The sequence below is a fragment of the Triturus cristatus genome, chromosome 1_2 (genome assembly GCF_964204655.1).
Source record: "Triturus cristatus chromosome 1_2, aTriCri1.1, whole genome shotgun sequence".
NCBI lineage: Eukaryota > Metazoa > Chordata > Amphibia > Caudata > Salamandridae > Triturus > Triturus cristatus.
In genome coordinates this window covers 453,257,067-453,280,906 of record NC_140580.1, presented here as the reverse complement: position 1 = coordinate 453,280,906, position 23,840 = coordinate 453,257,067, and the positions used below count along the sequence as shown (strand labels likewise).

The 23,840-nt window shown below is 42.5% G+C and overlaps 1 protein-coding gene across 8 annotated transcripts in view; it reads left to right on the top strand.

Annotated features, from left to right (window-relative positions):
- BLNK (B cell linker) overlaps positions 1 to 22,753 on the top strand; it is a 684,101-nt gene extending 661,348 nt beyond the window's left edge. For 7 of the 8 annotated variants that reach the window (XM_085606173.1, XM_085606179.1, XM_085606175.1 and 4 more), the window contains 4 exons: positions 11,312 to 11,394; positions 13,304 to 13,387; positions 13,506 to 13,661; positions 21,601 to 22,065. In XM_085606173.1, the coding sequence (XP_085462299.1) occupies positions 11,312 to 11,394; positions 13,304 to 13,387; positions 13,506 to 13,661; positions 21,601 to 21,720 (443 nt within the window). In that variant the 3' untranslated portion in view covers positions 21,721 to 22,065. Of the gene's footprint in view, positions 1 to 11,311; positions 11,395 to 13,303; positions 13,388 to 13,505; positions 13,662 to 21,600 lie in introns of all 8 variants that reach the window. The other variant, XM_085606171.1, reaches the window with a different exon arrangement.
- The last annotated feature ends 1,087 nt before the right edge of the window (positions 22,754 to 23,840 follow it).

Here is a 23,840-nt window from a genome sequence, read left to right as displayed (position 1 = left end):
AGCATGTATTATGTCAAAGGTACATGAGACAATCTACATGTCAATAAAGGTTGCTCCCACATGTGCAGAAGAGTGATTTAAATGCTCGTGCAGAGCGACATGTGAAAGATAAAGTAACTAAGGATAAAAATACAATAAAATAGTAAACGCAGGGCTTGTATTGGACCAGCCACAAGAAGGAACTTTCAGCAGTGGTAAATATTGTCATTGGCAATTCCAACAAGTTTGTTCAGGATGGTCAACTGAAGGGCATACAATATACCATTGCAGAACTACTTATCAGAGTGTGAAATTGGAATAAAGACCCATCGAGGAGACCCACTGAAAGGCGACATCATTACTGGTATAGTGATAAGCAACATGCGACGGCCTCAACTTAAACATTTTCCTGCCAAATCCTGTGATCAAGGACTGTGATGATTGAAACACGTAAGAGGGCATGGATAATAATTAATTTCACTCTGGAATTGTATTGCCTAATTGAATAAATGCTGAAAAGAGAGTACGCCTTCGTCCTTTGGATAAACTTGTGGTCAGATATATTACGGCTGTCCTGCTGTGAGGGCACACCACCACTGAGGTAAGTAGAAGATCTGAGTCGCTTGTATTGGAACTTTCAGCTACGGAAAATATTGTGAAAGGCAATTCCAGTCAAGCTGGCCCACTGAAGGGCATAAAGTATACAGTTGCAGAATACTCATCCCAGAGTGCAATTGGAATAAAAACCCATCGGGGAGACCCACTGATGGGTAACATTATTACTGGTTAACTGATAAGCAACATGCAATGGCCTCAGCTTAAACAAACATTTTCCTGCCAAATCCTGTGATCAAGGACTGTGATGTCTGAAATCGTAAACAGGCATGGCTAATAATTAGTTTCACACCGGAATTGAGTGCACGTTTATCCTTTGGATAAAGTTGTTGTCAGATATATATATATATATATATATATATATATATATATATATATATATATAGAGAGAGAGAGAGAGATAGATAGATAGATAGATAGATATAGTTGTGTATTTATATTTTTGTTATTTTAAATCAAATGTATGAATATTTATATTTTAATTCCTCCATCGTTTTTTATGGGAGTATGCTGCAGAAACAGTGGTTGGCCATGTTTGGTGCTGGATGTTCTCCAGGTCTGAGCTGGACTATATTTACTACTGTTTTTGGTCCTTTTTGGCTGTGGGAGCATTAGAAGTGCCATTTGTGAATAACAATGGGTTTACTCTTCTGTTGGAGGGTATTTGTCCCTCCATAAACTCCTCTTTAGCCCTCCCTAAACCCCTCCTTACTCCTCCCAACCCCTGACCATTTAGTAATAAGTATTCCCTGTTTTTCAGCCACGCCCTTGGTCCCGTCCACATTAACTACTAGACGGCCAATTACCGACCTTGTCAGGAAAGCATTTTGACTGAATCGGTTCCTGAATGCTTTCTGAATTACTCAGATGGGGGGAGTGTAACCGAGTGATTTGAATGCATCCGGATACTATTTCGTTGGGCTCCCATTGACTTCAATGGGAGCCTGTGTTCCGAACGTGAACCCCTTGGTATCTGCCACACTGTGCATGGTTGGGAAGTGGGGACACATGGGTACCCCCATGGGCCCAATTTGGAGGGCCCCGGGTGAAGGGGAGCCAGCTACAGTTCCAAATCGGATTCAGCAAACTCAAACCTGATTCTGAGCCCTTCTAAACCGGATTGTAATTGACCCCTAAGTAGTAAACTTACATGTGTGAGGTACGCCCCATAGAAAAGATAGGAGAGGTGGACCTTTACATTCGTAGGTTCGTGAATTGCATCTTCTAGTAATTAAATAGTACTACTGTAGTACTAGTTTACATATTATCAAAGGTAGTTTGTAGATCAGGCTCTTTTATGGTGTACTTTATTCAGATGTCTGCTTCTCATTGCTGTCTTTATGTTGTCATGCAACGGCTTATTCAACACTTACCAGATATTCTTTTGTTATTTTTTTTAATTCCACTCAGTCCTTGTTTTGCTCCGTGGAACAAAATCGAAAACTCGCCCTAATGTACAGCATTTCTGATGTTACTCGATGCTAGACATATATAGTCATATAAGTAAACACTCACTTACTGTATATATAATTCCTTATTGCTTGATTATCAAGGCTCATTTCAATTAAAAACAATAAAATTATTAATAAAAACAAAACTATTATTCCCCAATTAATATACAACTGTGCACACATAAAAGGAAGGTTATTTCTATGGTCACATGTCGCACTAGAACATTGTTACCACAATTGCACTTCTTTTATCACAGTTTTTAAAACTTCGTAAATCAAATAACCTATGATAGCCGGATTCCTAGGGATGTACAATGAAAACTAGAGACAGTGTATGACATGGTGCAAATACCTATAAAGTGTCATGGGGGTAAAGACTGTAGGCATTGAGTCCTCGTGAAAATAAGCGATAGAAGAGCAAATGCTTTTATTTGCTCTTTAATCCTCAACTCTACCCTCTCCATGACGAAGCAGGTCAACGCTGTCTCCTCCTCCTGCTTCAACACCCTCCGCATGCTTCGCAGGATCTTCAAGTGGATCCCCACCGAAACAAGAAGAACGGTCACCCAGGACCTCATCAGCAGTAGACTGAACTACGGAAACGCACTCTACACAGGAGCCCCGGCCAAACTCCTGAAACGGCTTCAACACATCCAGAACGCCTCCGCACGCCTGATCCTCGACATCCCTCGCTGTAGCCACATCACACCTCACCTGAGAGACCTGCACTGGCTCCCTGTCAACAAGAGGATAATCTTCAAACTCCTCACTCACGCACATAAGGCACTCCAGAACACCGGACCAATGTACCTCAACAGCCGACACCGCCTCTACACCCCCACCTGCCAGCTCCGCTCCGCAGACCGCGCCCTCGCCACCGTCCCCCGCATCGAATAGTGACCGCCGGCAGCAGATCATTCTCCCACCTCGCCGCCAAGACATGGAACACCCTCCCCATCCGCCTATGGCATACCGAAGACCTTCTGACCTACAGAAGACTTCTCAAGACCTGGCTCTTCGAACAGTAGCAGCTTCCCCCCCCCCCTAGCGCCTTGAAACCCTCACGGGTATGTAGTGCACTATACAAATGCCATGATTGATTGATTGATTGATTGATTGATTGATTGAAGCGCTAATCACAAACATTGCCTAAGACAAAATCATTACCTCAAACTGCAAAAGCATTCAAAGCCAGCATCGATATAGTTTCTAAAATACCCTTAAGCTTAATTGCACACTGCAAATACCAGCATTTTTTCCACAATTGATAAAAAAAATCATCTGACATTACAGTGAAAGTGATTCACCTGATAAACATAAAATAGGAGCCTGGCAGTCCGATCTATCCCCAGCATTAATTTAAGAAATAGATGTTTCAATAATACACGGTGTATTTTAAGCAGTTTAGGACACACACACACAGCATGTTAAAAGGTTTCACATTGCCACCTGCACTGTCTACATTCTAAATTTGGCCATGGTTGTATCCAGATCGGTGTGCCTTCTTTAGTTGGGTAAATGCCATGTCTTAATTTTAAAAATGTTTCCTTCATGCGTGCCGAAAAATAGGCATTTAAATATGGCTGAATTCGCAGGGAATGATAAGAGTTTATCACAGACCAGGCATGAGCTTTTGCCACTAAAGCTGCCTTATTCGCAATAAGTGAATTACTTTTGATCTTTTTTTAAAAACAATTGTGTAAAACTGGGCATTGTCATTCTAGAAAGCCCTGTCTGCAAATCAAAACTCAGAAGGCATGATAAAATATATGCACGCCAAGTGTATACGTAAGTAGAATGAACTATTTCACGGCAGCAGTAATTTGGTAAAGAATCAGGGACAGACAGGAATAGAGAACACATACATTTTAGAAATGTCTCCTGAGCCACCATAAATTGTCTTTGGAGACCAAACTCCTGTCTTATTTCCGCTTCGCCATAATAAATACTCACTCACTGTATAATTTTCCTGGTATTAAACCTTTCTACAAGTTTATAACGCGCTTGGCCTAATGGAGTTTACTGAAGAATACTATATAAATCACACATTTAATCATGGTGTCAAACATATTCCAGCATTCCCTCAGATGTGAAACTCACAACAAAATCTATGAAAATCTTGATGATTTGTAGTAATCAGATTTTCTGATCTGGTGTAACAGAACTGCTGTCTGCTTGACCTGTTTTTACCAATTCTTTATCATATTTATATAGAGGGGTTCTGGCTCAACCCTGCCCCAGGATAGTTTTACTCTCTCACCTCGTGCTATTGGCTGTTTGGTTTAATGTTAAACTGCCATTGGAGTGCTTGCACTGCAATACATGATGGACTATGTAACATCTAAAATGTACACTCAGTCATCGAGTATTCAATTATCTCAAACATGTATGTTCTAGAGAATGCAATCCTTTTGTTTTGTTTGTCATTGGAGGAGCCATTTTAAATATTTCAGTCAGGATCTGTGTATGGGTCATTAATTTATTTTACTGTCTGCCCCTTTCTCTGGTTAACCAACAGCTTTTCAGAAACTGAAATATTCCTGTAAACTAATGCTTAAAAAGATTCTTGAAATGTATGCACTTCTATCTATTGAATTCGCAGCCTTATTTCTATTTAAGGCTGTAATTCGCCAATACATTAAAAACATTCTTGCTAAATACAAGAAGCAGATGCATTGCTGTGGGTCTGTCAAGATTCTGCCACAAAGTTTCGGGGAGTCCAATTATCCGATGGTGCTGTCAGACAGAACAGCTACTCCATACATGTTCTTTAGAGAAAGGTTCTCTATTTGTATACGTTCTATGGGGGTTAGTGACTGTAATTTATGTACGTAATGTGTATTTACCATCGACTTTGTGAACACATCTGTTTGTAAATGTGCAATTTTAAATATGTATACATGTATGTGTCGTTTTCTGGGAGCATGTGTGATTGAATGTGTCACTATGTGACACTGTGTGTGCACGTGTGACCGGCACAGTGTCTACGGATGCTTTTGGGTTCCACACATTGTTTTTGCTGATTTCTATCGGTCTCACCTAAACCTTCATCAGTATCTGTGTCTTCTTTGTTATTGCTCCTTTATGTCTTTCCCGTTTATATGAGCTAGTGCATTAAATCGAGACCTTTTGGCTTTGCCAAAGCTCTTATTTAAAAATTTCATAAAGACTTTTATTGCATTTTTCATAATAGAAGAACGAAAGCCAGCGAAGAAATGATAGCATTCGCGTGCTAGTTATCTGATAACATAGTAATGTCAGAAGAGAAAAGAAACGCATATGTACTTTTGTTCAAAGCACGTTTTTAACTGCAAGCATATGGCTGGTCATTTCCAGCCACCTTCTAAACTTTTCAAGTTCTGTTCTTTGAGAACTGATTTGGTAACTAACGAAATAGCAACATCCGACGAGATTTCATTACATCTCTCTGTCAAGAGCATTGAAAGATGGGAAAGAGGAGAGAGAGGAGAGAGAGGAGAGGGGTGCGGTACAAAAGAGGGGGAAAGCAGTTAATAAGTATATTTTGTATATTCTTGAGCACAACTAAAATAGAGGTAGCATTAGGATTTCAAGAGAAAATAAAAAAGACTTTGCATGCTTCCAGGTCCATCATACTGCCGCACAAAGCATTGCTTATAACATCACCTATGACATTGCAGCTGATGTTACTGAAGGCATGCGTGGATGCAAAATGTGGAGAAAATTTGTTCTTTTGTGGATGAGTTGTGAATGTTGATGTGAAGTCTTGAATTTAAACATGATGATACACTGACATGGAGCGAGGTTGAGGAAGCCAACATGGGGGAGATGATACCAGTGGTGGCTCCTCAGCAATGGCGGAGGAGCATCGCCCAATGCCTGGCTCAGAGCCAGGAAATGTAAATTACAACGATGTTCTGGCATCTTTTTAATTTACATTTGATGGCTCTTAGTCAGCGCTGTTGAGAGGGGCGGAGCCCAGATATCGGAGGGAGGAGGAGGAGTGTTAGTGTACTCCACTCCCTACGTGTGCCTATGTGTTTTGGCGGGCCATCCCAGGCCAGTCAAAACACACATGCACACTTAGGTTTTCTTCAGCCCAGCTGCATTGAGAAGCTGGGCTGGAGAAACCCTACAGACTTCCTGGTCTGAGCAGGGCATCTTTTCTGCCTGCTGAGACCAATCCCCCCGCTGCTCTGCACCACGAGGATTGGACAGGGAGTCTGTCCCAGGGGCTGTTGGGACCAGCAGACAGAAAGAGGAAAGGCGGCGCGAGGAGACGTGATGCTGGAGAGGCTGGCTGCAAAAGGTAAGTTTTTCTTTTTGTATATTTAATCTCCCATGCAAACCCTTCCCCACAGGACCCCACCATCCTTTGTTTTTTGGCAGCTGCTGCTGGATGAGCCTCTGTATCTATCTGACCATGGCTCTGAAATCCTGCAACATTCTGCTCTTGTACGACCCTAACTACAGGAATATGGTCTATATAGGGTCACTTTCCACTTATACAACATTACCAGGGCATTCATGTGTTTTAAAGCAGCTGGCTACATGGAGGCTTCCTTGATCAGTGCAACGCAAATGGCAAGATGGGGAACTCCGGTTCCATGTAAGCACAGCCCGAGAGCTGCAGCTGATGATGTCAGTGTTGAAACAGTAATCCTTAGTGGCTGCACTGCAAGGTGTTGTGCTAATGTCGCTATTGTCTGGGACACTTTGAGGCAGGCAAATAGTGGCAATGGGCGATGGTGAGGGGGATCCACACCACCCATGCATGCCTCCAAATTGGAAGAAGCGTGGAGACACATCTTTTCACAAATTTCCTTAGTGGTTGTGGGGAGAAATCAGCTTTGATGGACACCAGCTGCTCATGCTACCCAGTGGCAATCGTCCACACATGGTGTTAGCAGACCAGGGATGCTTATCCTATGGCTTGCCCCGGGATACGACTATCTACCGTTCTTCTGCCTTGGGGCTGGTAGGAAAAGACGTGACCTAGGGGCCATTTCTTCTCCTGCCCTCACTTTTGGATGGTGTCTCTGGGGCTACTGACTTTGAAATGACCTGACCCATAGATCGGTCCTAGCCCCAGGGGATTGCAGCAGCTGCTGCCCTAACTTTGTGGCCTGCTGGAAACACATACAAGAAAGGGCCCATTAACTGGTGGGGCCCTGGCAACCAGGTGCAGCACCTCAACTGCACAACACGGGTGTAACCAAAAACCTTAGAAGCCACTACCCACACTGATCTAGAAGCTAGGGATTTAGTCCATTTTATCATCATAAGCACTGTCACTGTTCCCTCAACACGGACATTGCACTCCTGGCCACATAAACAGTGAGGGTCAGCAATACAATTGGGCAAGAGGAGCAGGATTAGGGGCAGTGAGTGTATCCCTCTGTGGAAGGAGTCCCTCCCTTGCAATCATATTCAGAACTTGCCCTAGGTAGAATGGTAATCAATGTACATTACTGTTGACCAGATGCCTACTACGAGGGACAGCTCACAAACAAAACAAAATTGATAAATATACGAAACTGCTTCATGGTAAACAGACCATTCCAGACTCCATGCCAGCAGGATGCAGGCCAAGGGTTCGCCCCTGATATGCAAGCATCAACATCTCTCATTCTCCTATCAACACGACTCCAAGGCAACTCTAGAAACAAAAACTGGTGAAGTTGGATCAGACATGGCACTACCAAGGTAGGATCTTCACAATGTAGCAGAAAGGGTCACCAAATCTGACTGGTCGATACCTGAACTAGAAGGCACCATTAAAAAACTCAAATTTATTGTTGCCAAGTTTGTCACCTCATCTAAGAAACTGAATCAGTGAGGTGAAGATGCAGAGGGTTGTTCCGGAAGGAATGACTTTAAGATTTGTGGGCTTTCCTGAGGAGTCAGAGCCAACTGATCTAGAGCATTTTCCGAAGGCATGGCTATTGACAATTGTCCCATAAGAAAAACTCTTGCAACACTTTGTCATTAAACAGGTAAATAGAACCCCGACTGTGAGGTCCCTGCCAGAAGCTTCAACTCAACTTATAATAGCTTGCTTTCTTAACTCCCAAGATAGAGACTTGATCCTTTGCAAAATCATGTAACAAGGTAAATATTTGGGGATACAAACTGCAGATGAGACCTTGGGCAGGGCTGCTAATATTACACCCATACTAGAAAATATACTGAGGGATACCCTCCAATGATTGGCCCTTCCAATATCAATGATTGAACAGAGAGCTCTGATTAAGATGATTCTCCTTCCCATAATTATATATATATATATATATATATATATATATATATATATATATATATATATATATATATATATATATATATATATATATATATATATATATATATATATAACTCAGAGCTACCTGATTTGTTTCCCTAACACCACCCTCATCTCCCCTACGAGATAATTGAAAGCGTTCATATGGAGTGGTGGTCCTCTTCACATGAACTTAAATAAATGCTACAAATCAGAATACTATGAGGGACTTCGTGTTATTGATATTGATCCATTGTCATGTTATAGAGCTGCCCACCTACTGGTGATCAAAATATAGATACACAGATCTGCAATGTATGCAGCATATAGTCTGCAGATGTGGGCAATGGGTAGTGACCCTCCTTTACATCAATTAAGCGGTAGGAAAATGCTGCATGGTATACCCTTTCCTTGTAACGAAGACTACTGGCTTAGCAGCATGGAAAGCCTCATTCAATCAAATAAAATGGGACAAGATTTTAATAGGGGGAACTACCCTGTAGTGGGGTAAAAAGCTTCTACATTTTAATACCCTTTTTACAAGGAAGGACTGCTTAGGAATGTCATCCCACGGGAACACAATTGCATCTAATACTTTGGAATCATTTGAGGACATGCGAATGAGCTTTGGTCTATAGAGTTTCACATTTTTAAATACTTACAAATATGCCATCCACTTATGCCATATCAGATATCTAATACGGATATACCTGAATATAACCCTCTGCAGGCTAAACTAACCATGTCTCAATTACCTACATGTGGCCATATCTCCACCATATTTAAATCTCTAATAAATAATTCACTTTACACTTTCCTGAATTAAAAGAGAAATAGGAACATGATATAGGCTCCTAGAAGATGTATCTCCCTTGTATCTATCTAATCCCCAGAATCTCTTACGTATGAACAGAAACCACAATCTGATGTGTGTTGGGTGTAATATATAGGAGGGGGAAACGTTTTGAATATAATTTGGAGCATAATTTAACCATTTTGGAAACCATACAAGACAAAATAAGTGCTTTTCTTGGTTGCCCACTTAATTTGGCTCCAAAAATAGCAATATTTTAGATGAAGAGGGCTTCATGAATGTGGAAAAATACTCTTGTGATTGTAACTCATAACTGGTAAGAGAGACATAAATGGAAAAAAAAACAGTTACACAAAATACACAAACTAGCTTCAAGTATAGCAACACTTGAAAGCCTGAGATTATACACTGCAACTTTAAATCTCAATGTAATATCTTGCTTATACATGTATACCCTTTCCATGTTGTCATGCAGCTATATATTTAATACTTTACTCCTACTGTAGAAGAAAAAAATATTTCACTCTCTCCAATGCACTACTCCGTCTCACGCTATACTATATATATATATATATATCCTGTACCTCCACTCTTTGACTCATCCCAAGCCTCATTCTACTATTATGACCTCCAAAATAACTCTTTCTGGACTCTTCCCTCCTCTATCCCTCCTGGCTCACCCTAAAACTAATTTACTACTATGATCTCCCAAACAACCATTTCTAAATTCTTCCTTCATGTACCCCTCCTTTGACTCATCCCAAACCTCATTTTACTGCTATGATCTCCCTAATCCATTTCTAGAGACTCTTCCCTCCTCCATCTCTCCTTCTACTCATCCTAAACCTCATCTTACTATTATGATCTCCCAAACAACACTTTCTAGACGCTTACCTCTTCTATACCTCCATTATCCTATTCAATCCAACTAAGAGACTCTCACGTACATGGCTCAATTTAACTAATCGTTTTGGATTCTGGAGTAGCGTGCTACTTGCTGGAAAGCCCTTCAACGCCTCATCTGGGGTAATAAGCACTATATAAATACAATTACAATTACAATATCTAAGCACTTAAGGCAACCTGCCCCCTCCCCCTCCCCCCCCCCCCCCCACCACCAAGTGTTACAAAGTGGAAAGCCAGTATGGATATGTACTAACTGCTAAAGAAACTGATATACAAATTGCAGAATTCTCCCAGAATCGCACCAGAATAAGGGGACAATGGCTGAAATATGGAGACACTGCCTCGACATAAATACAATGAAATGTAATGTGGTGGCTGCCTTTGATTGTTATATGTAGCAAATATTACCAAAGGTGGAAATGGGCAGGAACCAGTGGGATCGGCAGTCCTATACTTCCTTTTAGTAACAAAAAATCTTTCCTGTAATTTTTATGAATGAAAATCCATTCCCAAACGGTAGCAGACCACTAGCTGCACTCATTCATTTCCTGCAAAGCCTGTGCAGAGCTGGATAAAGAGAGGGCATCACAGAGAGTGGTTCCTTTTCCACCACACTCTGCTTCTGCCGCAGACATCACAGGAGTGTTCGGCTTCAGGAGGGCTCTTATCCTTGGGCCATATCCCCTGAGGACTCACTGAGCTGGGCATTATTGCTCGTTTGTGAGCCTATTTGTTCCATATGAGTGCAAATGCGTGATCATTAGCATTTTGTTGCGCACATCTGCACTTGAAAGGCCATCTGTGCCATCTCATCCAATACTCTGTGTCACTTCTGATTCCTGCAAGAATGTGGTTTCTCCATTTCAGAGCCTGTGACTGCTTGTTTCACATGCAAAATCAACGAAAGCTGACGAAGGCCCCAAGCCATGTGTGACAGCTTGGCCCAGACTTTGCTAAAAGTATTTTGCCGTACATAAATGTTTTTTTGTTTTTTTTTACAATATAGCTAGCTATCTGTTAGTGATTATTTTGGCTCATGGATTTTTCTATCCCCACTTTCGGCGCTGTACCTGCTACTATTATCATTACCCTCTCCTCCCCCCAAAGCGATGCTTACTACATTACAGCCCCTCCTACTTTTTTGCACTCAGACCGCTGGTTATTTATTACTAAAGATATAAGGGAAATCGCATCAGTAAGCAAAATGGTTGGCATTCGCCTTGTCTTTCCTGTTTGTCTCACTGCAGGCCGCATTTAACATGGTTTGTATCTTTTCCGCCTTCCTAGGGCCGCCAGAACCTGCAAGTCGCAAATTCAACCCGCCACCAGCACGAAATAATGTTTCAGCCAGTTGTACGACAGCAGAGCAGGTACTGTCTAAGCCACTCCAGCTACAGTGGTTGTGTAATTGCATCTCTTAAACTGTGTAGAGCAGTGATACTCAAAGTAGGGCCCGGGGGCCACTTGCGGCCCTCTTGTCCTTCACATTCGGCCCCCTGGTGAACAGCAGCACGAGATACTGTTTAGTTGCTGAACAATAATATTCAGAAAAAAAGCTAAATAAACAGGCAAGCATTTGTTAACCTGCAAATAAATGCTTGTCTCTTTATTTAAACATTTTTTTAGACCTCCGTACACAATCCCTGACCCACCCAGACCCCCTACCGCTACCCTGCTGGCATCAGTGCGGCCCTCGGACACACCACAGACCGTACTTTGTGACCGATAGGCACAATTTTGCGAGAACCCATGGTGTAGGACATCCTGTCTTTCAATTTTCTGTAACAAACAAAGATAAAGAACAAAAAAAGGTGAGACGAAGGGAAGGAGGAAAGAGAGAAATAATTCAAGGGGGAAAAATGAAATTAGGTTTGAAAGAAAGAATGACGGGTAGGAAGGGCGGCCGACGGGAAGGAAGAAAAGAATGAAAGAAGGAAGAGAATTGTCATATTATATCCGTGAATACAGCCAATCTGCTGTGCGTCATAACATGTTCTAGTTCACAGAGAAGACCTATCAGGAAGAATAGTGAAACAATATGGAGGCAAACGAGTTTCAGAAGAAGCACACCATGCTCATGTATACAGTGGGTTTGAAGAAAGACAGATTTGAACAGCAGGTGGCAGCAGTGCCATAAATAGGCGATGACAAACATGGTTAATGATTTGTAATAGGTCAGAGATATTGATATGTGGTTCTTTTGATATAAGTTAATTTTCATACATCGTAGATAAGATAGTTTCACCATGAAAATGTACAAGTCAATCTGAAGGCAGTATAATATTTATTTGTTTGGATTAATTAAATGAATTGCAATTTACATAAAATATCTGAGCAAGAAAACATTTCCAAGTTTCAAAAAAATGAATTCATTATTATAATTTCATTACTTTACAAAAATGCAGTAGTCTAAAAGAAGTGATAGTCCATCAAGTGCTCTGTGAATTTTGAAGGCATTCTTGCTGTAACTTTTGTCATGTATAGGTGGAAAGAAATTCAACAATTACAGCAACATTTTGCCCTAGTCTTCTCTCACATCCATTAATAGGTACCAAAGCACTTTACTTCCTGTCACTTTGACTCTGACCACATATAGGGTCTTTAGAGTGGAGTGTATTTCTTATATCCGCTAGCCATGGTGATAATGTCCTACTTTCTGGACTAGTAACATTATTTAAGACACAGCTGTTCATCTCCCCCACCCCAATTACAGGCCCGATGCGCAGGCCCGCAAGAGAATTATTCTGATTACCTGTCCAGGTCCCACCATCCATGTCAGGTGTCAATGTACATTTCCTGCGTCACAATTCAGTGGAACACCCATCCAATTGTATATTGCTGTTTTAGGCCATTGGAAACCTCAATTAGGGCGATCAGGCGTCCCGGATTTGCCAGGACGGTACTGGTTTTTCACAAGCTGTCACGGCATATTTAGGCACATTTGACTCATATCCCGGTTGTTAGAGTGAGTCGGCTAAAAACTGTGGGAGGAATGTGCAGGGCTAGTAAGCAGCTGTTATAAGGAAGCATTTTAATAAAAAGTTATAGCACTGGTTTTAAAAATTGCGCTGTATTTTCGTAGTGCCTCTTTTGTGTTTCTATGTTTGATGTAAAATTGTAGTCCCTCTTCTATTTGTTGCAAAATGTCTGGGTTTTTGGTTTTTAAAATCTAGTCACCCTAATCGCCATACAACCCCATAGCTTTTAATGTCAATCCATATAGCACATCACTGTGCGGTCCTGTATGTTCTCTAATGCAGCTTTATATTCTAACTGAAGGAAGCTGGTGTCTACAGCAAAGAGTGGTATGCTTCGTCCTGTGATCGCAGAGCCGCAGAAGAAGCGCTACAGAAATCGAACAAGGTAATACGAATACAGACTAATTCAAGTCAGTGGCTAGTATTATGCTTTTGTAGCACATTGTAACAAAATAAGACAAACATCGAATACAACGTTAAAACAATCTCCTTTTTTGGCCCAGGATGGAGCTTTCCTCATAAGAAAAAGTTCTGGACAAGATCTACAGCAGCCATACACATTAGTAGTACTCTTCAACCGGAAAGTTTATAATATTCCCGTACGCTACATTGAATCGACTGGGCAATATGCCTTGGGAAGGGAGAAAAGTGGAGAAGAGGTGAGTCATATTTATATATTCAAATAGTATACAGTACGGGGCTGGTGCTGTGGAAGAGTGGCGAGGCGGAGGGGGGAAAGAGGTGAAGGGGGGGACAAAACAAAAAAAAGTAAAAAAAAAAAGGTACCTGCAGCCAGCCGCGTCAAGCTCTTCTGCTCCTCTTCTCACGGGCACAGGCTTCCAGACTCCACTCCGGCCAATCCTGACGCTGCTCTCATGTCATTAGAGTAGCAGCAGGATTGGCCTGAGTGCCAAGGATTTTCGCTCCCAGGTAGATTGGGAGCCTGTGCCTGCTGTCTGCAACCCAGCAATGCAGCTGTGTTGGAGAGAGCTTCAGTGCGCATGGCGGTTTGGCTGGCCTGAGACGGCCGGCCAAACAGTCATGCGCACTGAAGGCAGTACACTACCACTCCTCCTGCACCTGTCGTCCCAATTACCTGCCCCAAAGACTCGACAGGAACGGAAAAATAAAACGATAATAAAATGTGTTTGTTATCATTTTATTTTTCCTTTCCTGCCGTTCTGAGGCAGCTGGCTCGGGGGTGGGGGGCTGCACTCCTTCGCTATAGTATGTTTGCTTCATGCAACGTGTGCACACATGTGGAAAAATATACTGTGTTTGTGCAAACTGGATTGTTCACTCATCTAAGACAAGCAGTTCAGAGCTTGTGTGGGGTCAGGGTGTAGATCCTTAAGGTTCCCTCATTCACAGGGGGAAGCATATTGACTATGCTCACCTGCTGCTGGGTCTGCTTGAGGGGAATTCACAATACAGTGCTCAGTAAGCCCACAAACAGCAAATGTTTATACGAGGCATAAAACTCTGGGTGGAGGATTTTATTTCTACCACTAAATTAGGATAGGAATTTAGGGGCTCATTATGATGGCGGAAGGACCGCCACCACCGGGCCAGCAGTGAGGTCCACTGACCCTGCAGTCCGCTATTTTCCCACTGCCATATTATGATGGGGGTGGGATTCAGACCGTGACCGCGGCGCAGGGAAAGCCCGTCTGCCACGGAACCACCCAAGTCAATCGTTACGATTGCCAGGCAGAGCAGTCTGCATCCACAAAATGGTAGCGGTGCCTAGCAAGCACAGTCCGCCAAATTATGATGCGGTCTCCAGCCAGCCCTTCCGCAGCAGTGCAACCGCCGTTGAAAGGCAGGCAGAGTTTGGTTTTGGGGGCCCGTTGCGGGCCCCCCTTGTGGTGGGGGGAGGTGAGGGTGCACTGGAGGGTATCCATGGTACCCCCCAACATTTCACTGCACCAAGTGGCAGCCACAGTGTAGTGCCTGCCACGTAGTGCAGTGAAATGCACAACATGCTCTTTTTGGCCGCATGCATGGCGGACGGTCCCGGTTCACTCCACCGTGTCAGACGGAGCCAGTCCATCCGCCATCGTAATGAGCCCCTTAATTTTATCCATTTCACAAAACACATGTTTAAGAAACTGGATTATTATTTCAAGTGGCCAACTGTCCACCTCGAGGAACAAAAACATTTCTTGTCAGGGTCAACCCTTAAAGTCAACAAATTAACCATAGCTTGACCCCCTGGTACCTATGGCACAGAGAAAGCTGGCCAAATTTAGAGCAATGTGTAAAGTATTTATGCAGTACCAAAACAGTAATAACCCCCCCCCCCCTTCACCACACCGTGAGACCCTGGCACCACTGCTCTTGCTGAACTAATAATAGCTACACCCCAGTTTCCACTACCTGGCTCAGTGGTGCTGATCCCTACTAAAGATAAATCTACGTTCTCGCTGGATTAGCATTCAGAGAAGGCAGGACTCCGAGAGGCAGTACAGCCTCTATGTTGCTATTTCAATACTACTCCAACATGCAGGTCCAGCCTGTGAATGAAAAATTGCCTATATATATATATATTATATATAGTGTAGTGCCATCATGAAGTCCTAGGATGATACTCATGATAAGTATATGTGACGAATGAAGACCCACTTGGGCTTGATTGACATAAGGGACGAGCTGGCATTGCCCACTGTGGCTGGATGCAGTACAAGGCTAACACATATCCTGATGATATATTTTTGGGATTAGGTACCAAGAGTATTATATCATGGATTAAGAAAATGCAATTCATTTTTAATTATGTAGCCTAAAAACCTGCACTGCGAACATATTCAGTTCACTGTAAATACAAACATATTGTTTTGAAAATACCAAAAAACAATGGAATGCACAAACAGGAGAAAGACTATGTTAGGTATAATAGTATGTTTTCTATGTTGTTTATTTCAATTAGCACATGTTCACTTTAAATGTGCGGTTTGGATGGTAATGCCCATCTGTGATCAAGGCTCGTGAACAGGAGCCAAAATGCGATGGGTCCGTGGCAGCCTGCCATATCATAAACAAAGCACTTCTACTTGCACGGAGATCGGGCATACGGGCTATTTGTCTGATAAGAGCATGACATTGAATTGGATATACACAGAGAGAGAGAGAGTGTGAGAGAGAGAGAGAGAGAGAGAGAGAGATTGAGAGAGAGATTGAGAGAGAGATTGATATTGAGATTGAGATTGATATTGATCCCAACACAGTAATCCTGCAGATCTTCAGACTTCTTCCACCAGAAGCAGTCAGTGCTAGCCAATAGGCGCAGGACTCATTTAAAATCAAGAATGCACTCACGCCGCCACACAAGTAAAGGCTCGCACTCCGAGAAGGATAATCCACACCAATTTTATTGCAGTGGCTGACAGGTTTCGACCTGGCAGTCTTTGCCAAAGCCGCAAATACAAGTGAAAGTGCCCCAGTTCCTTTAAAAAGAGATTTCAAACATGAATAAACACAGTGAAAAGATTTAAGGAACCTTGCACGTAATGCTTACTTCACAGCGAAGCCTATTATCACATAACAGATTGTATCATTGCAAAAAATATATAAATTAGTTGAACATGATAAAGTAATGAGCCTTGAAATAATACCTGAGACACATGTGTGCCATATATTTTCTATATGGATAATATATAAGGCACTATGTTTTAAGACACCATGTGTATGACAATAACTGTGTTTTTTCCAAATGCTTGAGAATTGCGGGCACACTTGCATCTCAGGCATTGTTACAAGGCTCATTACTTTATTTATCACGTTCAACCAATTTATATATTTTTTCCAATGATACAAGCAGTTATGCCCCCTTTCACCACCACTCTGCAAACACGCCTCTTGGCGCACTACTGTTTGGGGGATGAACTTCCTTTGGCTGCTGAGGGTCCTTGAGGGCGAACAACCCCTCCTGTTTCCTCCAGTAAGTCCCACATAGTGGGATTGCTGAGAGGTCTTCGGAGGCTACCCCCTTTCTTCACCACTCTGCAAACACACCTCCTGGCCCACTATTGGTTGGGAGATGAAGTCCCCTTGGCTACCGAGGGCACTTGGAGGCCAAAAACCCCTCCTGTTACCTCCAGTAAATCCTACTCCGTGGGTTTGCTGAGAGGTCTTTGAAGGCCACACCCTCTTTCTCCACCACTCTGCAAACGTGCCTCCTGGCACACTACAGGTTAGGGAATGAAGTCCTCTTGAATGTTGAGGATCCTTGGGGCCAAGAAGCCCTCCTGTTACCTACAGTAAGTCCGACACAGCAGGATTCCTGAGAGCTGGTCAGAGGCCCCGCCCCCTTTCTCCACCACTTTGCAAACGTGACTGCTAGTTAAAAACCATAGAAATTCACCTAAAAAAACAAAAGTTACAGGGATGTTATAGTTAGGAAATAGAATTCGAAAAAACATAGAGATTCACTGAAAAAACAAGGATTACAGGGATATTATAGTTAGGAAATAGAAATTAAAAGACCTTAGATATTCGTTGAAAAAACCAGAGGTTATAGGGACGATATAGTTAGGCTCAGATTTCACTCATAAAAAAACAGTTAAATTCAGCAGTTATAGTTACCTGAGCTAATGATAACTTAATAACTTACACCCCCACAATGCACTGCTTATGACCTCACATATTACATCACTCATGCCATGGTCAGTGACATGACTCATGACATCCCTGATGACAACTCGAATTACATCACTGATTACATCTTCCAAAGAACTACTCACACACCCATTCACCCCCATACAACCCCTAGTATGCCCTCTCACATTCTCACACAACCACTTACATACCCATTCACAGGCCATACCAGTACTCACACACCCACTCACTCCTCCATAGTGCCACTCACACACCAACTCACTCGTACAGCCACTCACACAACTATTCACTCACTCATACAATCAGTCACTCACCCCTACAGCCAGTCAAATAGCCACCCATACAAATATATATATATACTGAAAAACATACAGTTTTAAACCAACACAACCACTGAAATTCACCAGTTATAGTTATCTGATGTAACTGTAGCTTGTGCCCTACAGTAACTATAATTTGTGCCTCCGCCATGCAGTTTGTCATCAATGATGTCAGTACAGCTGTCATCAGTAATGTTATTAATGATGTTACAGAACATGTCATGAGTGATGTAATATGTGAGTCATAAGCTGTGCATTGTGACCGTGTGAGTTATATTACTTTAGGGCACGAGTTCTACCTACTTCAGATAACTATAACTGGTGAATTTTAGTGGTTTGTTAGTTTAAAACTGTAGGTTTTAGCTGACATTTCCCCTAACTATAATATCCCTTTAGCCTTTGTTATTTCATTACATTTCTAAGTGTATTTTTAAGGCAAAGTAAGATATATTTACAATTCCTTACTATAACCTTACTTAAATCTTTGTATTTTTCAGTGATTTTTTTTTTTATATGAAGTAATATTTTTTACCATAATTAAAGCCACCCCCAAGCTGTGAACAGACGAAGACTGCAGCCCCTGAATCCATCTTCTGGCAGGCAGCCAACCCTCTGATGCACAAGGCCTTCGACGGCAGTGTAGGATTGGCCGAAGGGAGCCACCACAGACACTCAGGCCCAATACCCATTTTTTAATATTTCTTTTATCACATGGGTGACCCGTAGGAGCCTGCAAGGACCCCTGCGCAATTCTGAGTTCTCCCGCAGGAGTCCAGGGGGCATTGCTGGCTCCTGAATCCATCTTCTGGCAGGCAGCCAACCCTCTGATGCACAAGGCCTTCGACGGCAGTGTAGGATTGGCCGAAGGGAGCCACCACAGACACTCAGGCCCAATACCCATTTTTTAATATTTCTTTTATCACATGGGTGACCCGTAGGAGCCTGCAAGGACCCCTGCGCAAATCTGAGTTCTCCCGCAGGAGTCCAGGGGGCATTGCTGGCTCCAGCAGGATTGTGGAAAGCAAATAATTTTTTTATATTGGGCCCGGTTGGGTGGTCTTGGGTCCAGGATCATGGTAACCCTACCCTGCTCCCTTATGCATCACTGTTTTTTTATTTATAGGAAATGGGGGACCAAGTCTCTGTGTCCTGAAATGGTAGCTGCAACATTTGTCTTCATTTTGCAGCCAGTCAATCACTGCGCAAGCTCCCGCAGGAGTTTGCGAGTGCTTTTTGCTCTCAAGGCAAAACAGCCAACAGAAAAATAGCCCTAGGCCAATCAGGCCTCTTTATTTTTTTTAAGTTGTGTGATTGCCATCCAGATAGACAATGTTTTTGAACCTTGATTTCTCAAAGACTACTGAATCAAATTATACCAAATCACAAAAAAACACACTTTCTGGAGCAAGATCTAGCTTTGTGCTAAATTTGGTGTAATCCAGTTCATCTGTTTTCATGCTATCGCTCTTCAAATTTCTTATAAAAAAATAGGGAAATTCAAATTTGGGACTAGAGAGATAGATAGATAGATAGATAGATAGATAGATAGATAGATAGATAGATAGATAGATAGATAATTTTAATTTAATATTAAATTTAAATTTTTTCACCTCCTCTTTTTTTAAACTAGTCTTAACCTTCCTTTACCACTACCCTCCCCTAACTGCTAAAATCACCCATACCTACCTTTACCACTATGCACCCCATAACCCTAATTTTAATATATAATTTTTTATTTTTATTTTTTGAGGGGGAAACTACCCCAAAACTCATTTTGTTTTACATTTACTCCTAACTTTCCTTAACCACTACCCACCTATACATCCTAAAATTACCCATACCTCCCTTTACCACTATCCACCTTTAAACCCCAAAGTTACCCGTACCTCCCTTTACCACTACCCAGCCCTAAACCATAAAATGCACTTTACCTCCCTTTACCACTACGTACTCCTCACTATAAAGATACATTTACCTCCCTTCAACATCACCCAACCCTAAACCCTAAAATTACCCATGCCTCACTTTAGCACTACCCACCCCTTAACCTTTAAAGTACCCTTATCTCTCTTTAACAATGCCCACCCGTAAACCCTGAGGGGCAGATTTACAAGCCCTTTGTGCCTCTTTTACGCCGCCGTTGCATCACTTTTGTGACGCAGCGGCGGCGCAAAGCCAGCTCCATGGTGCGGGGTACTTACAACCTGCGCCACATGAAGGCGTTCCGGCAGGGGGGACGTTCAGGTGCAGGAACACCTCCTAAAAGTGGCTGAGTGAATTCTACAAGATTTCACTCAGCCACTTTTAAGGCCATGCTGCGTCAAAACCCTGCGCTTGCTTGAGGCAGGCGTAAGGATTGACGCAGCATTTTTAAAGATAGGGAACCCCCGAGCCTTGCTGGAGCTGCGTCGCGCTTGCGACGCAACTCCAGCAATGCGCCACCTTTACGATAGCAGATGCGTCACGCATCTGTCCATTTTTGCCCCATGGTGCGCCACATTGTAAATGCGGCGCATCCATGGTGACGGAGCCGTGACGCACAGTAACTGGCGCATCCCTGCTGATGTGCAGGGATGCACCAGTTATTGTAAATCTGCCCCTCAGTTTACCCTTACTATCTTTTACCAGTACCCACCTATGAGCCCTAAAATTACTGTATCCTCCTTTTACCACTACCACTACCCCACCCCTAAACCCTAAAATTACTCTAACCTCCCTTTGCCATTAGCCACCCCAAACCCTAAATGTAGCCTTAACATTATTTGTTTTAGACAGACAGACAGACAGACAGACAGACAGACAGACAGACAGACAGACAGACAGACAGATAGATAGATAGATAGATAGATAGATAGATAGATAGATAGATAGATAGATAGATAGATAGATAGATAGATAGATAGATAGATGGACTAATCCTTAGAAGAGGGCACTTTTTCTTCTGAGGATTAGGCCACAAATGGAACAATGTAACTAACTAGGAAAATCCATGGCCTTGATGTGCATTTGCTCCAAGCACTACCGAAGTACCAAAAACTCATTAAAGCCAATGGCTGAAGAGGGGGTGACCCAAATCCAACCGTTCATCTGTACTTCCTATTGCATTTTTTCAGGCATTAATGACATCAGGTCAACAAACGGCTACAGCAGACTGCAGCCAGGCCTAATAATTGGGACCCCCCTCTATGTAAATCTGCGTAGACACATCGACCTCTAGGAAAATCTGCATAGACAAATCGCTTACCTGCTCCTTGATTCCTTAGAGATTCCATAGGATAAAAGGGTACATATGTCTGGGTGAGGATGCCTGAGGAAGCTCGTCCCTTCTCCCGTGACTATCTAGAAATCACACACTTGATATTGAGTGACTCCATCTGGGAGGGAGAAAAGTATTAGAATTGTTTCAAGTACCTAAACTCCCCCAAATGCAAGATATTTTCAATGTGAACTACTCTGTTCTGTGATTTTCTGAAAGAGAATTAGATATTGTTTTTGATTCCATTTGAGCCTTTCCTTAAACCAAGGCAACACACGTGAATGGAACTTTGTTTTGAAAATCTCACAAAATGTCTGCCACAGTCTCTACACCCACTCATGCAAAGGAGTATGTGTGATCGCTATGTGAACTCATCCATCTCTCGCTTTTACTCCCACCCTGCAGCGGTTCAGCAGCGTCGCCGAGATGGTGCAGAATCACCAGCGCTCCCCTCTGGTGCTAATTGACAGCCAGAACAACACCAAGGATTCCACTAAACTCAGACATGCCGTCAGAGTCAGCTAGGCGGGCGGAGAGGAGGCATCCTCCACTGTAGAAGGGACGGAACATGCTCACCTTGGCAACAGGACTTGTTATTGGAAAAGAGAACAGCTCTGAAAATAGCAGCACTGAAGTGAAGCACATGTTGTACTTAGAACATATGCCCTGGAGTTTGATGTCCAGTTTCTGCAGTGCAGATCAACGTTGTATGCTGTTTTAAATATGGACTTAAAGGTGGCCTGCACATGTGGATGCAGATATCGGACACAATATAACCTCTCCTAGGTGTGCGATTGCTTTTAAGATATACGTCAGGAGTCAGGAATTTATAGCACTTTTTAATAAACCATGCTGGCTAATGTGTGAAAAGAACGTTCGTCAAAAAAAATGTATCTTGCAAGAAGCTAAGATAGTGCCCATGCCGGAAGGGGTCTTTGAGAAGGAGGGGGGTTTTAGTTTGTCAAGAGTAAAAAGGATTCTTGCACCTTTAGGAGTGGATCAGGACAGAAAAGCGAGCACTGTGGCGAGTGCAACACACTCGAAAGCAGTGAGGACTGATGTCTATATAGAGTTACATTTTCTGTTTTGCTTACACGTATAGCCCCTGATACATATCATGTAGTCGGCAACCCAAAGCCTATAAGCTATTACTGTACCATAAACCAAAACGTTTGGTTTGTATATTCCGTTACACCGAAAGCAATATTTGACTAGTGCCTTTTGCAAAACTAGTGGTATCTGTCCTTAGCCTGGCAGCACCGTCATTTATGCAGATAACCTATTCATCAATATGTGGACTCACTGAGTAGCCAGCATGACGTCCGCTCCTACACATTTCGAGGCTTGGAAATGCATTGTTAGCTACAGCCACTGTGAACAGAAAAGTATGTCTATTTACCTTCATTGCCTACCATGGCCTGTGCTGTGCCTGAGGGCAAACTGCGGACCCCTCCAGTTAATAGCTTTCGATCTCCAGGTAGAGGTAACAGGCACACATCTCTCATAACAATCAGTTCAATAAGCAGTGCTTAATTTGTAAAATAAATAAGTACATGAATAAGTGCAGGGGACCAAAGATTTTCTTGGGAGACATTGCTAAGCTTGTCGAATGCCTCGTTTTGATTCCTCCCTATGCCTCTTCCACCAACATACATTTCCTGTCTCCATCTCATGCCTCTGTTGTGACGGAGTAACCCGCCCGCCAAGATCTAAATCAGGCCCTCTGTTTTTAATCCTTCTTTCTTCCCTTGCCGCTGTAGCTTTATCCATCTATGAATACTTCTTTCTCTCCTTTCTGTCTTTCTTTGTCTTGCTGTGGGTCAAAGTCTTATGATGAATAAATAAGCCCTGGTTCCCAAAAATAAGCAACCGCGACACAAATTCAGCTGAGGTTCAACTATGGTTGTGCCCATATATGCCCAAGGACAAGTCTATGTGTTTAGGCAGAGTGTTCTGCAATGTTTTATCATATAGTGTTTTGAGCTATAATGGTGTATATCCTTCTGTGTCACCGTCTCCAAAGTTGGCTGTCACTTCGCATGAAATTTCCAGTGCAATGCACGGACACAGCTACAGAAATTACAAATGCAACACACTGAAGCGAACATTGCAGAGGGGATTTAGACGGATGTAGAGAACAAAACGATTGAAAACTGTTTAATAGTGGGGAGTGAATTCCAGTTGCTCAGGGTTTTAACCCGCTTTTACTACTAGTTTTAAGCAAGTGGAAAAGGGAGCCAGAAATAGGTAGAAAATGCAAAAAATAATTCATACGAATACATTTTCCTTGTGTTAATGCAGTAGAAGGGCCTATAAGTCATCAATGGGTAAAAAAAAAAAATAGCAACATGCAGAAAAAGTACCACTTTACATGTGAATATATTCCCACCTGGAGTAAAATCAGCATACACACATTTTACGCATCTCAGTACTCAATCTACAAGTGTTGTAGATTTACTCGAGTATTCATGGTATCGTATATGAATGCAGTAGAAGTGCTATATATTTAAAGGGCCTATAAGTCATCAATCAGATATATTGTATTGACATCTGATGTGGACTGTTAATGAAGTTCTCCGAAGATGGCATTGTCTAGATTTTTTTTAAAACCTCCTTTGAATATTCTGCTGCTAACATAGTGAACT